This window comes from Quercus lobata, chromosome 7, assembly GCF_001633185.2.
Source record: "Quercus lobata isolate SW786 chromosome 7, ValleyOak3.0 Primary Assembly, whole genome shotgun sequence".
NCBI classification, from domain to species: domain Eukaryota; kingdom Viridiplantae; phylum Streptophyta; class Magnoliopsida; order Fagales; family Fagaceae; genus Quercus; species Quercus lobata.
The window spans coordinates 4,360,866-4,375,910 of record NC_044910.1 but is presented as its reverse complement, the minus strand read 5'-3'; the positions used below and the strand labels follow the sequence as shown (position 1 = coordinate 4,375,910).

Below are 15,045 nucleotides of genomic sequence, written 5' to 3'. Positions count from 1 at the left end.
ACCATATGGACATTTTTTTATAAGATGATTGATAAGCTACCTTTCTGTTTTTATGGGCGAAATGATAAGATAACTAGCTAGTCCCTAGTTGTGACTTGTGAGACTAATGCATGCGACTAACATAACTTATCACCCAAAAAGAAACGAAAAAAAAAAAAAAAAAAGGATGATTCTGTAAGACTTTTTATTTATTTATTTATTTATATATTTTATAAGTTTTAATTTATGGTATTTGTTTTTTATGATTGTGTTCTTTATCATTAGACAAAAATACCAATCAGTTTCTAGTGTAGGCGGGAATTGAATCTCAGATGTCTTATTAAACCATCAGAAATTTTATCAGTTGAACTAACTGGAATCTATATATATTTAAGACTTTTTAAATGTGTGGAAAAATGTATAATAAGCATGACCAAAGAAATGTGTAGTGTGTGCTCCATCTTCTCACGTAAAAATGAGCTATTGTATCGAGAAATTATACGGTCTTCAAGGTGGACCACATTACTTATCTACAATTTCACAAAAAACTTCCACATATTTAAATTGTTGAGTGGAAGTCACTTTTTGTTAATTTTTTTTTATCATAAATTGACTTAACAATTTTAAATAGGTGAGACTCTTGTAGTGAAATGGTGGACAAGTAATGTATTTTTATTATAAATTAACTCAACAATTTTAAATAAGTAAGAGTCTTGTAGTAGAATGATGAATAAGCGACGCAATCCATCATTAATACTGTATAATTTCTCCTACTTTCATTAATTAAATTGACTTACTATCCAAGGGAGAGGAATAATGTGAATGCGTATTTATTGAACTATGAATTATTCTATAATTTTCTAATTTGTTTTGGTACGTAGATTGTAGAAACCTATCACTATCAGGGTTTCTTTTCATGGAATAAGAAACAGAAAAATTATTTTCATCCAAGAAAATTAATATATTTTTAATGAATTTTATATTTGGTAGCCACAGAAAGAAAAGTAAGAAGTTGAGTTGCTACATTTAACAGGATGCATTTGGGCTAACTAAATTTCTACACTTTCTTCAGGGCATATTCACGAATATTCCGTTCCATCAAGCACCCTCCATTGACTGCAGGCTATGGGTCCTTGGTATCCTTTCTTACCAACTATGACCCTTGAAAAGGATGCTCTTGAACATGAAACAAAATAAAAAGTGGGCGAATCAAAAGTCATATTTATTATTTAAATATTCTATATTTGTTTAAATTTATAATATTAAATTGGTCAAACAAACAAACCCAACAAGTTATCACTTAAATAAACTTTCACTCTTTTGACTCTTTGAGGGCCGCCAGTAGAAGTGTTAGTTTTGTATACTAGTTAAAGTAATTAAATTTAGTCAAGAAAAGAAGAGTTAATATAATAATTAAGTGATATTTTATCACATTTTAATAACTTAATTTTTTGAAACAATCAATAATTTATCAAAATGATACAAGTGTGATTTCGATATGAATTCTTCTGTAGTGTTAGGCATCTTTATTTATGTGATAGTTGTTTTTTGAAAGTTTTAAACAAACCCATTTGGTAATCTTCAGGTTACCAAACATGCCATGTGGACTCAGAATTCTCAAATTCTGCGCCAATTGTGAATAACAAGAAGAAAAATAATATAGCAACTATACAAACAGAAATTGTAGTATGCATAATTAATTCCTTTATGGAGTAATTTACAATACAAATCATGTTAAGAGTCACGTTGCTCAATAACATTACTCGGTCCTCTCTTTGAGGATTACACAGTTTGAATTACTCACTTGTCAAGAAAAAAAAAAAATTACAGTACAACCATGTATAGATACACTATTCCGGTGAAATGATGAGATTGATCTTATTAGTACATATATAACATATTACATAACATCTTTCTATAAAAACAAGTATTCAAAAGAAAAAAGAAAAAACCAATCCTATCCCACCCCTTCTTTTTCCAAGCAAGAGAAGAACTCAAGCTCCACAAATACTGTATATATATAAAACGCCAAATAAAGCTCAATTTGCCGAACGAAATTGATCTTGCACATAGATTTTTTTTCTCATGCCTTAGGCTCTTCTGGGGTCCTTCGTAACCAAGAAAGAGGCTGATTTATGTGTCAAAGTTAAAGGGGTAACCTTCTTAACAGGGTTATTTTGAACCAAAGTTTTGGACACTTCAATATCATTGATAACGTCTCTGATGGGGTCTTGTTGGAGAGGAAGAACAGCTTTGGGAGTGGTGGTGTCTATGGCCACAGACTTTGGACGAGGGTAGTAGAAATCAGTAGGGAAGAAGTTGTATTGAAGGCCAGCCATGAAAGCTCTCAACTCTTTAATCTGTAGAAGACTAAAAGAAAAACTGAGAACTTTATATCTATGACTTTGTCTTATTGTCCTGGCTCTTAACGTTCACAGCTATATATAGAGAAAAGAAGAAAAGGTAGGCTTTGATTATTAAGCATGTGATATCTGTCCCTACCATAACAATAAAAGCGTGAAATTTTTACTTATTTGTTTACAAAGTTTTTCTTTTATGGGTTACGGTTACCCCAAGAGGTGCCCCTTCCTAATTTGCAACCCATGGCCTTAAGTCCTTTTAAAGTTTTGTTATTTTAAAGAATCAATTAAAATAAGTCTAGATATACAATTTATTTCATTTTTTTATATAATTATTATTGTATATTGAAATGTCAAGTTGTGCTCATTGTACAATTATTATTATTATTATTATTATTATTATTATAAAATAAAATTTTTATTTTAACCTAATCTAAGTATTTATGTATGTGAAGTTTTCTTCTGAAAACCTGAACTCCAGAACTTATCCTCTTACCTTACAAAAATTTATATTTGTAAAGTAACTATTATACTAATGATGCACTGTAATAATGTACAGTTATTTCAATTGTCATTCCCTGTGAAAATAATTAATGTTACACTAATCAAAATTTGTAAAAGAAATTGAGAAATTTATTATGTCTTTATCATTTTTGTAAAAATGAAAAATTAACCAAAAAAAAAGGCACCCCACCGGATATTCTATTTGTTTCTTTTTTTATTTTTCTTTTTTATTCCATTTGACTTCCTGGTATGAAGTCATCTGGATCCGGTTCCTACCACCAAACAAAATTTGTGCCATAATTTACCAGATGGTATTATTTTAGAAAATAATTTTATATTGGATTTATATATAACTTTATGCTTCCCTTCCAACTTCTTAATGAGCCAACTCTTTACTTTGATCCAAATTTAACCGGATGTGAGAGGAATTAGAATAAATTCAGTAACTTGTCAGATGTGAAATATAGATGCAAAAATTTGGTAACTGAAGTGATATCAACTAAAAAAAAAAAAAAGGTGATATATCTTCTCTTTTTGAAAGTGAAGGCTCGGTGTTTAAATACACTACAGAATTGGAAAGAAAATTTGATTAAGAGAATGTAGTATATATGGTTCATGCATCTGAAAAGAAGCTAGCCGTCCTTCCTTCTTTGACCAAAACATATAAATTTTATAACTTTGCTAAAACATAGAGTAAAAGAAAAAGCCCAAATTGGAAGTGAAATAATTAAGATTTGAGATATTTTGATTGAACCAGACAATTAGTTTAACCAAACAACCACAACATGGAATGTCCCATAAAAAGAAAATGTTTCTCTGCACATACAACTCGGTAATCCGTATAACGCATGAATTTTTTTTTTTTTTCTAAATATGAAATTGATAATTATGATAGTTACAATTAGGCATTTATTATTGTGTGTTTTATTTTTTTGGAAATAAACATATAAGAGAAAATAAGATTCTAATTAATACAAAAGCATACCAAGAAGTACTAGTTTGTTATTCCAATATATCCAACTAGTATAGAAAATTCAAAATGAATAGAAATATTGTATGTCTAATTATTTCATTCAAACTTTGATTATTTTATAAGAAAACAACAATGAACGTATAACAGGTTGTGATAGGTGAAATATAAGATTGAATATTCAAAATAAGACATAAGATTTTTATTCGCAAGTAATCGAGCACTCCCATATTAACCTGCCAGAAACCAATTCAAGGCACAACTGCAAGCTGTAGGTCCAAAACATTTAGGATTCATTACAACTTGTTTCCACCACCAACCAGTCATCTCCAAACCGAAACTCAAAGCTCCAATTATATGATCGGTCCTTCTTAATTAATACAGCTCAAAACCCAGTCTTTACTCTTTCGCCACAGATTGATTGCCTTCCCATCACGTTGTTGTCGGTTTCAGTCACGGGATTTATCACACACACCATACCTTCAATACGTACGGTCGAAGAAAATTGTTGAGATTATGCATGGTACTTAGGTTCCAAACTCTCTAATAAAGTTGACATCGAATTCAGCTACTAGCTAGGTTTGTCTTTTAGATGTTGAACTTGGGAAGAGACGACAGGGCATTGAGCCAGCATGATCAACGCAATGCTTAAGGACCCATCACATTGCAAAGAATATGAAGTTGAACACTGAACAGTCCCAGCTGAAGGCATCACTGTGGATGGGAGGATTTCTTGTTTCGTAGCAAAGTATGAAAATTTATTCTATTTTTCACAATTTAAGAATAAGAATTCATAAGAAGATTTAATACTAAATTAATATATAAATAAATAAATAAAACTAACATCTATTTTGTAATAACAAAAAGATAAAATAATTTTTTAATACAGTTCAATTTAATTAATCATTTATCAACATATAACTCTACATTTTTTTTTCATTAAAAAAAAAAAAAAAACTTGAAAATCATATATGATTTATTCTGTACTAAATTTTGCACTAATTTCCTTTGACTCTAAGTTAGAATCTACCCTAATTTCTGTACATAAACAGTATCATATTACCACGACCCTTCTACCACCTAATTCCACATAATAATAAAAAAGCATCTTTGATAAAACAATGATGAACCGGTGATTACGACAATAAAAGAAATATATAAATTTGAGAAAATGAAAAAATTACACATTTTGACATAAAAATAGTGTTTTCAACTCGACTCGATTAAAACTACTCAATATTATGTTTTACTCATTGAAAAAATGATGATTTTCATAACATTATTTGTTCTTGTTGTTTTAGCTATATCAATACCTAAATATACAAAAATATATAGTTAGCCTTCATTTTCTTTAGTCTAGTAATTTTTATTCTTATACCTAAAAATCAATAAATTAACTAGAAAAGATAAAAGAACAAGGAATAAAAGAATATTTATTCCCCATAGTTAACTCATCATAATAATTTATGACCAAGATCTACTCATAAAATACTCAATGTGAGAGTCACAAGCTCACACAACACACCCTTATTTTCGAGAGCCAATTTTGTGCTATCTAGAATACTAATAAAGTCTCATAATCAATTATATTGCCACAATTTTTCCAATAAACACTTAATGTAAAACTCAACACATGTCCACACGATATACATTCATACTATCCAATCCAATCAAAATCACATAATTAATCCGAGCAGTTGCGAAGCCAAAAAATGTTCCTTGGAGTGTTGTAGTTGACCTTAATCTTATTAATATTATATATCTACAAGATACATCTCATGTATGTATTTATCCAATAGGAATGAAATCGAATTACTTTACGTCTAAAATGAATAAATATGACAAAATTGTTAGATAAGTACGTTCTCAAAACAAAGTTCATTTTAAAACATATCATATTGAACTATGATATATTGCTTTGTTAAAAATGTTTTTGATGTATATTTTTATTCCTAAAAAACAATCTATTTGTATAGTATTTAAATGGTTATAATAAATTATGTATATTCTTCCGACTTTGATTATTTTCTAATAATATCACATAGATTTTAATTTGTTTTAATCAGAATTATTTGATTTAGGATCCTTTGAGCACACCTTTTGTACATTACTCTTGGAATATTATCATTAGAATTTATTGTAATTTTAACCAAAGTACGTTATGTATACTTTGAAAAAAGAAATTAACATCATTATATTTTATATTTTTAAGAATTTAAATAATTTATTCCATATTTAATTTTCTTATTTTGAGATCTTTTATATGTTAAATAAAATTATATAAGCAAATATATATATATATATATATAAAGCATAAAAAATTATAGGCTATTTATTAAAGCAACTAAGCATTAAGTGACTAGAAAATCATATTATTGGTTGCCACTCATTACCCTTAAACCATGTATTTTCGTCAAGAAGTTGGTTCAGAAAAGCCCCCACTCAAATATTTGTACATAATTTTTTTTTTTTTTTTTTAAAAAGAGAAACCAAATCCTATAAAAGAAAATTAATATAAGTTTATATGTATGATGTTTTAATTTTTATAAGATTTTATTTTATTAATTTTAATGACCCATCACCTGGAATCACTTATAATCAACATTAAAAGAGACTTGATTAAAGAAAAATCGGCTTCTACTCAAATAAACATATAATTAATAAACTGTTTTATATCTCATGCATATGCATGAGTGCAACTAAAAATAACCACACACACATATAAAGGTCCCCTAAAGCAAGGCATTTCTAAACCCCTTCACTAATCTACAAAGTTAGATTCCACTTCTAACCACAACTTCATTTTGAACCATCACTTCGAATCTTTGTAATCAACATCAAAAGAGACTTAATTTAAGAAAAATCGGTCTTCTAGACTCTAAATGATCATTAAGTACCCATATTCAAAATGTTAAATGATATGTAACAAATGCCATGTCAACTTCTAGATATAGAGTTAAAATACTATTTAAGAATCCTAGATTTGCAATCGTATTTTGTATCAAAAAGGTTTTAAAAGATTGCTTGATGAAATATTTAGAATTGAGTTTCCATCGTGAAAAAGAATGAATTTTTAATAAAAATTCAGATCTAGTTATGTGTGTGTGTGTGTCTGCTCGCGCATGTGCATATCATGTGCTCATTTTTCTAACGACATATTAAAAAAGGTTGTAATTAAATTGTTGAATAGTAGAGATATGATCTAAACAATTGAAAATTAAATGACATAATAGAAAGGAATAAATTTTGTAGAGACATTTTTATAATTTACACAAAAGAATTTTATACTAAATTTTATAATCTACTAAAATTTTCTATATCTTTATATACATATATTGTCACTTGGCATATATTTTGATACGATTATGACTTAATTTGTATAGGTATTTTCTATTAATATATTTATACTAACAGAAATATAAATATTGAAATTTTTTTTAGGGTATCCAGTGCTATTTTTCTTATAACCTTTTTATATTTTTCTTATAACCCTTTATCCTTCAAAGTTATGAATTTGTATCTCAAAAAAATTGTGCTTTATAGTGCATTACTTAAACCCATGGGCCATAGGGTGTTCCCCTCAAACTATTGAATTAAAAAAGAAAAAGCCCATGGGGGTGTTACCCCATAACTATAGGAAAAAGACCAAGAGTATCCAAGTCCAACCACAGAAATCTGGGCAATTAAAATTGGGCCTTCTATCTCAAAAAGAAATGTAGGCCCTGCTATGCTTCAAAGTTCTTCGTTATCTTTCTAAAAAAAAGAAAGTGCGTCGTTTCCTAAAACTCAAGCCCATGGGGCTGTTATTGGGCCGTACTTTTTACCAATGAAATTCCTTAAGAAAAAGAAAACAAATTAATAAAATAAAAAATCCTATTTGTAAAATTGTAGAGAAATAGGATTTTTTTTTTTTTTTTTTTTTTGGTGTTATATGTTCATCACAAAACCTTAGAACAATGATTTTCAACCTTACGGTTTGCTTTATTTGAAAAATCAATAGCATTTTTATATTAGCTTTATTTGAGTTTAAAGTACAGGGATTAGTTTTGGAAAGTTATATATTTTTTGAGATTTAAAATAAAAATAACCGTGAGTTTCAATTTGTTCTTAGGACTATATAATTTTATCAAATAATCTCCTGCATATTAAGCTTGTTAGTATTTTCTGTTAAACCTTGATGAATTTAATTACCCGATATGTGCATGATAATAATGATATTTCAAAATTATTAATGTTTGATAGAAAGTTAGAAACTATGTGCACATCATGTAATTGAATTTGTTTCGCTGTAACGAAAAATAATAATAGAAAATTTGATTTGTCACAAACTAATGTGAAAGGGTTGATTGTTCAAATACAAAGTTCGAGGAACTTATTTCTCTATGATGATTGATCTTTATCATTTGGATAAGACATTAATTGGTTTTGGACCTTTTGGTGTAGGCGGGATTTCTTAGATCCCATATTCTAGGGCAAGAGACTTTACTGATTCATCTATATGGCACTCACAAGGAACAATTGGTACTCAATTTAAAGAATGTGCCTTTTTGGTATGATTTACAATTGTACATTTGATTTAGAATTTTGTAGTCGGTTCTGTTGGTTGGAATTTGGAGGAAAGAAAAAGAAAGAAGAACCACTACTGTTGGCACAATTGAGATTTGGTTCTGGGCTGCACGGTGTGTAATCTATCTTTTAAAATAAATAGGTTAAAATTGGGTTTTTAAGAAAAAACTATGGACAATTTGGGAAATGAATACACCTTCCAATGGTAATATTTATTTTGCATTTGTTGCGTTTTGCAACTGCAACTCTCTAACTGCTACACAATAACGCAGGTCTCCTTCGTATTTGGATAAGTCACTTTTTCATAACGTGCGTTTGCAATAATTTACCAAATACATGGTTTGGGTTCTGGGCTGAAAAAAAAGTGTGTTTTGGCTCCTTAAAGTGGAACCAAACAGGCACTTAGTCTATGTTGTGCTAGAGCTGTTCATCTAGTTGGTTTGATTCTGCAATCAGTCCCCAAGTCCTGTTAGCTCCTGAATATTACCTTTTTGTTTTTCTAACTTTTGGATTATGATATTAAGATAAGTATTTACATGTGACTGTAAGTGAGTTACTGTATGAGGTTTCTGCTTTGAAAAGAGAGGATGAGAAGATAAATTGCATAACACGTAGATATAAATGCTCATGTGCTTCCATTTCATGGTGCAAAACCAGATATTAATTTGAGGAAGTTGTTCAATCTATGGCTAATCCATTAGCCTCAGAGTTGGGAAAGAAGCGTTTACCCAAGGATGAAATGGTATTGACTATGAACTATCTGTGCTTGTTCAATTCTCGAGTCATTACTGCATTACAATGTACATTATAAAACAGTTTTTGATACACTACAAAATTGCAACTCCCAAGTACAAATTTTTATCATTGTATTTCTATTTATTCTTCACAATATATGCAGATTGTAATAAGACTAAAAAATCACAAAGGAAAAAAAGAGGGCATGCACCTTACAATCTCCATTGACTCACAACTTTCATCTATGGGGTATACTTCTGTGTTCTAAATGACAGAATAAATAACAGTTCAGTGGTTCAGCTGAGAGGTTACCATCTCTATTGACTCGCAACTTGCATCTATGTGTTATACTTCTGTGTCCTACATGTCAGAATGATTAACGTTCAGAGATTATTACTTTGGAACATTTCCCCTCAGACTGATACTACAGAGCAATGTCCACTGATCACCACCAAGAAGCTGCTTTTTGTCGCCTTACCTGCACATTATCAAAAAGAAGAATGAGACTCCACCACGAGAGAAATATACATTATGAATTTAAGATGTCGCTTGTGAGAGCACATCAATTGGGAATATCTTTAGTTTATGATTGAACTAATGCATGGATGGTCAGATACTTTTTAGCTTAAGTAGAAACTTTTATGCAATCTAATAGATAATTGTTTTAGATCAGAACAAGGGCGTTAAGTGGCTAATGTGTCCCTATTATTATGAGTTTCTTCTCTTTAGCTTACTTTAATGAAACTTTGTGATCTACATTTTACTAATATCATACTTCTCTTTGTACACTATGGGACTTCTTGCACTGCCTTATGTAAATGAAAAGGAAAGTCGAGGCTCTTTGTATTTACCTTGACTATATGCAGTTTTGCATGATATGAAGCTGCTGCGTCTTGCCTTTCAACTTCCAATAGTTGGAGTGACTGTTTCAAATGCTTTTACAAGAAGTTCCACTTTTCTTTTCCGTTCTGGAGTCAGTTTTGCAACAACCTGTTGAAGTGCATAATCAAGCATCCATTCCTCGGCATTCTTTTTCTGATCCATGTCTTGATGCCTTAAATGAACTTTTTCTGCTTCAGGGTCCAGCTCCGAAGGCAAATACCGTGGCTCCCTTGGATTAAATTTCCTTACTTTTACTACTGCCTTGATGAATCTTTTAAGTAGGATCAACTTTTTCACATTGCTCCAGCTCCTTGTTATTTGCTGGTTAGATTTCTTTCCCACCTTCATTTCTGTTTTCTCTTCTTCTTGGGTACTGACACTATCAGATATGAGCCTTTTTACTTCTGAATCTGTATTTTCAGACTCCACGAAGCTGTCTTTATCCAAAATTTTGCACTTCAAGATGAATGGTTCCCCTCCTTCACCACCTTTCTCTTCTGAGAGCTCTTTATCTGGATTTATGCCACTAGTGATTTGTTGATCATCAGTTGAGTGGTCTTGCATTTCTGGAAGAAGGATTTCATCAATTGCTTCTTCTACGAGCTTAATGGCCTCAATACGTTGGAGTTCAACCTTCTGGTCATCTGGCTTGTTATCTATTTCCATGTCTTGATTTATTTCTGAGAAATTTTGACAAGAATTGGAGATGCTTGGTACAGGCAATGAGTTTGCATTGCTCGCTTGTTCTTCTTTACCTGCTTCATCAAGATGTGGCTTGGTTTCATCATTTTCTGCAAGAGCTGATACCATGTGCTTATATACTAAGCCCCACAGCCCCATGTTTTTCTGTTTTTCAAATTGTGTATCATTTGCTACATCAGCGGTGGAACAATGCTTAGATTCTTCAATTGGAGAAAACCCTGGAAGGGACTGAGATTCTGGCTTAGCTCCTCCTCTTTCTTCCCGGGTTGCAATTGATTCAGAACCACTGTTGCAAGGTTCTGAACTTGAAGTAAATTCTCTGGAGACTTCTCCATTCTCTTGAACTTCTTCGTGACAGGTGCTCACAATGTCCTCTGGCTTCAAGGAGAATTCATCACATGAGCTGGGGACTTTGACCTCCGGTGAACAACTGTTGATGGAATCAGGCAGATCATCAGCAAGAATGAATTTGTTGTCCACCTTATCAAGATTGATGGCAACAATTTTCTTTTCCTTCCAGTCTTCTTTGGTGGCTTGAGAAGCAAGAATGTCATGTTCTGTTTTAATGCAGCAACTCTCCAAATCTGCTCCAAGCTCAGAAAATTTCACTGGAGTTTGCTGTTTGTCTGTAAGAAAATCGCCGACTTGGTCTGGATAGTCTTTGAATTCTTTCTCTAGATATGATGTTTTTCTTGGCAAGTTCTCAGCAGACTCTTCATAACTTCTTTCTTGACATGTTTCTTCTCCACTTTGAATTGAAAAACCATTACAGGATTGAATGGAATTTGCTCGAGTGCAAACTGCTGCATTGGACCTCTGGCTAGTTTCAATTTCTTGAAGTGGAAGTACTTTCTCAAAAGCTTCTACAAGCAGTGCTACTTTTTGTTTTTGAGCTGGAGCTAATTTAGAAATGACCTGTTGAAGTGCATGATCAAGCATCCATTCCTCAGTGTTTTTTCTCTCGTCTGTTGTTTGGCGCCTCAGATTAACTTTTTCTGCTTCTGGATCAGGCTTCAAAGATAGATATCGTGGCCCTCGGGGTTTGAAATTCCTCACCTTCTCCAGTGCCTTGACAAATCTCTTGAGGAGGATTATCCTTTTCAAATTGCTCCATCCCTTGGGCATTTTCTTGTCAGATTTGTTTCCCACCTCAGATGCTGCTTTCTCATCTTTGGGAGTACTAATAGTATTGATGTTGAGCCATATTGCTTTTGTATCTTGTATCATACTGTCTTTAGCAGGCTCGCTGGAATCTGACATGCTCCGATCCCCACCCTCACCATGACTCTTTCCTAAGAGTTCCTGGTCTGAACTTGTGCTACTAGTAATTGATTGATCATCAGTTGAGTTGTCTTGAAAGTCTTGGAGAAGGACATTATCGACTGCTTCTTGTACCAGCTTAATGGCATCAATCTGGCTGAGCTCATTCCTTTGTTGGTATGTATCGTGACTTTCCTTAGCGGTGTCTTCATTTGTTTCAGAAAAATCCTCAGAAGAACTAGAGTTGTTCATTCCAAGCAAGTTGTTGCCATCTTCCACTTGTTCTTCACTGTCCACTCCATCTAGATGATGCTGGTTTTCAACTTTTCCATCAATACCTACCACTGCATGCTTATATAGCAAGCGCCACATTCTGATATATTTCTGATTTTTAAACTGCCTCTTGCCTTCTACATCGTTTGAACATCCTTTCTTTTCTTCACCGCCTGTAATTTCTTCCTCCATTGGCTCATGATCAATATCAGAAGAGACCACACTGTTACTTCCTGTTGATTCCACAAATCTATCAAGGATTGGTCTTCTATATCCATCAGGTGGTTCAACAATTAAACAATTGGCCTTAAAATTTTCGCCAAATGATTCTGAATCACCATTGTACATGTCATCAGTGAGAATGGAATTAACCTCTTCATCATGATGGTTGGATGCAACACTTCTCTCTTCTCTTCTTTCCATATGAGTGGCTTCATATATATGTGGCTGTGACCTTTCACTATGCAGCATCTCAGTATCATAATCAAAATCACTGAGCCCTTCATCTTTTCCACCTGAAGTGGCTACTGCATTTGATGTGGCTTCTGGTTCAGCATATATATCTACAGTGAAGTCCCTGCCTGCTTTTTCTTCAATGGGAGAGATAGCTCTGCGGGATTTACGAGCTGCAGGATCTCCATTGTGGACCATTTTGTTTTTCTGAATCCCTTTCTTCATATTTCCAGATCGGCTGCCTTTAAGAAATTGACTGTCCCGTTTCATGCTCTTCTGGGTCTTCAATAAACTCCGCTTTGTAGATATGAAGCGCTTCAATGGAGGTGAATCATTATGGTGATGGCCATGAAGAGAGCAGTAAGTGTATGGACAAACCTTCATGATTGAATTTCTTTCAGATTCATGTCCTCCAGGAAGAAGCTCCAAGGAGACAGGGAATTTGGAGTTCTTGAGAGTTGAAGAAACAGGGAATTTGGAGTTCTTGAGAGTTGAAGAACAGGTAGCTTTACGCATGCTTGAGTCCGAGATTTGACATGTGTTAGAACATCTCCCCATGGAATTTTTCTTTGATTTGAAAGTACCCATTTTTGTTAACACTTTCATGGGTTTCAAACTTGATGTTCTTGTTATAATTCTCACAGATTTGTTACCAGAAAAGACTGGTTTTGGATTTGGAGCTCTTGTTTTTTTCCTAATTTGACCATTGCTACTAAAACTGGATTCAGAAGTATGGGGACTTGCCTGATAGCCAGATTCCGTGCTTCTTGTGGATAGACTTGACCCCTTAAAACTTGCCTTCTTCATTGATCTTGACTTCTTCAGTTTCCTCTGCAACTCTGTCCCTCCAGAGCTTTTACTCATCAAAGGCCTCTTGTACCTCAAACTAGACATTCTTGTTAAACTCTTCCCAGGCTTAAAACTTGATCTCCTTATCAACCTTGTCACTGAATTCTGCCCAGAAGAAAAACAATATTTGGAATCAAACAATTTGAACACCCTTTAATTGCCAAGAACCTTGTAGCTTAATGACATTTCCCGATTCTTCCAACGAGGACAACCCGGGTTTGAATCACCCTCCCCCACTTATTGAAAGAAAAAGGAAAAGAATACCCTTTACTTGAATCATTACTTACCAAAACAAGATACAGAAATACAAATGCTTACCTGCGAAGTTTCCTTCTTTGCATCTGCACTGCTTGTGGCCTTCACAAAATTTGGAGATCCATCTGACATTTCAAATGGAGTTGACTGCCCTGAGCTTGATACATTAGCAGATAAGACAATGGGAAGGTGATTGGATCGAGATTTAGCCCTCCTTGTGGATGATCTTAAGCTTGGCAATCTTGAAAGCTTGACTGACCTCAATTTCTTCAGCTTCTTCTTTGGCTCTGTTCCTCCCATGTCACTACTTTCTTGATTCTGATAAAAAGATGATTCATTGGTTAATGACAACATCTCAGATTCTGCAGAACTATAATTACCATGAAAATCAGCTCCACTTTCAAGCTGGTTAGGAATCACTTCTTCTGAATTTGTAGTTGGATAGGAAAAGCAATAGAGTTTTCAATATGGTAATGTTATGGGGGCTGATTATTATTTATTATTTTACTCTTTAGAATTCTTTTTTTTTTTTTTTTTGGTTGAAGAAAAGCAAGGTGCTATTCTGGCTGTCTGGCTAATGAAAATTATTGCAAGGAAAGTTTTTGTAATGGCTCAAAATATCAGAGATTCTAAAGTCTCTGCTTGCCTATGGTGACTAGTCTTCCTCTTCCTCTTGTAACTTCATCTTAAATTTCAGCTCTGACTTGGCAAGTTGAAAGTTTGAATATGATTGTGAAAGAGACACGAGATTCCTTGGCTTGTACCAAGAATGAGAGTTATTGACTTGGCCTTCCTGATTGACTCTTTTTATTTTATTTTTAAAGCTTTTTCTTGGCCTTAACCTCATTTTGGTGGGTATTGGATGGGAGCGACTAAATTTATTGCACAGAAAACCTTATCCCTTTCCTTGTACAATTATCGTGCTTATAGAAAATTCAAACTCCAATAAATAATTAATACTAGTTTCCAAAAAAAAAAATAATAATAATTAATACTTCTTCTATCTCAGTTTGTTTGTCTTCTATTCTATTTTGAAATGTTTTAAAATATTGTTATGTTTCTAAAAATAGAAGTCATCAATTTACTAATGTTCCTATTATACCCATACTTTATTTTCAAAAGTATTTGAAAAAAAAACTAACAAATATTTTTTTTTAAATCAATCTAATTGGGGTACCTTTTTTGTTGCCTCATTAAGAATAATTCTTTTAAAAAAAGCTGATAAATTTACTTAAGGGTAGTATTGAAAAACGTATA

At 32.5% G+C, this 15,045-nt stretch overlaps 1 protein-coding gene across 3 annotated transcripts; it reads right to left on the bottom strand.

Annotated features, from left to right (window-relative positions):
* Nucleotides 1–9,140: 9,140 nt before the first annotated feature.
* Nucleotides 9,141–14,491, bottom strand: LOC115952856 (calmodulin binding protein PICBP-like). 3 transcript variants are annotated; one of them, XM_031070188.1, is made up of 4 exons: nt 13,852–14,491; nt 12,732–13,638; nt 9,966–12,605; nt 9,141–9,592 (listed from the first exon to the last, which is right to left on the bottom strand). In XM_031070188.1, exons 1-3 carry the CDS (start codon nt 14,140–14,142, stop codon nt 10,015–10,017), a joined length of 3,789 nt encoding a protein of 1,262 aa, XP_030926048.1. In that variant the 5' UTR covers nt 14,143–14,491; the 3' UTR covers nt 9,141–9,592; nt 9,966–10,014. The 3 variants fall into 3 exon arrangements, with proteins under 3 accessions (XP_030926048.1, XP_030926047.1, XP_030926046.1); XM_031070187.1 differs by having other exon boundaries at nt 9,966–13,126; nt 13,160–13,638; XM_031070186.1 differs by having other exon boundaries at nt 9,966–13,638.
* Nucleotides 14,492–15,045: the final 554 nt, after the last annotated feature.

Coding starts and splice junctions, on each gene's coding strand:
- LOC115952856 (XM_031070186.1), bottom strand. CDS start 14,142: ATGTTGTCATTAACCAATGAATCATCTTTTTATCAGAATCAAGAAAGT. Junction 13,639..13,851: donor CAAAGAAGGAAACTTCGCAG/GTAAGCATTTGT, acceptor TCTTCTGGGCAG/AATTCAGTGACAAGGTTGAT.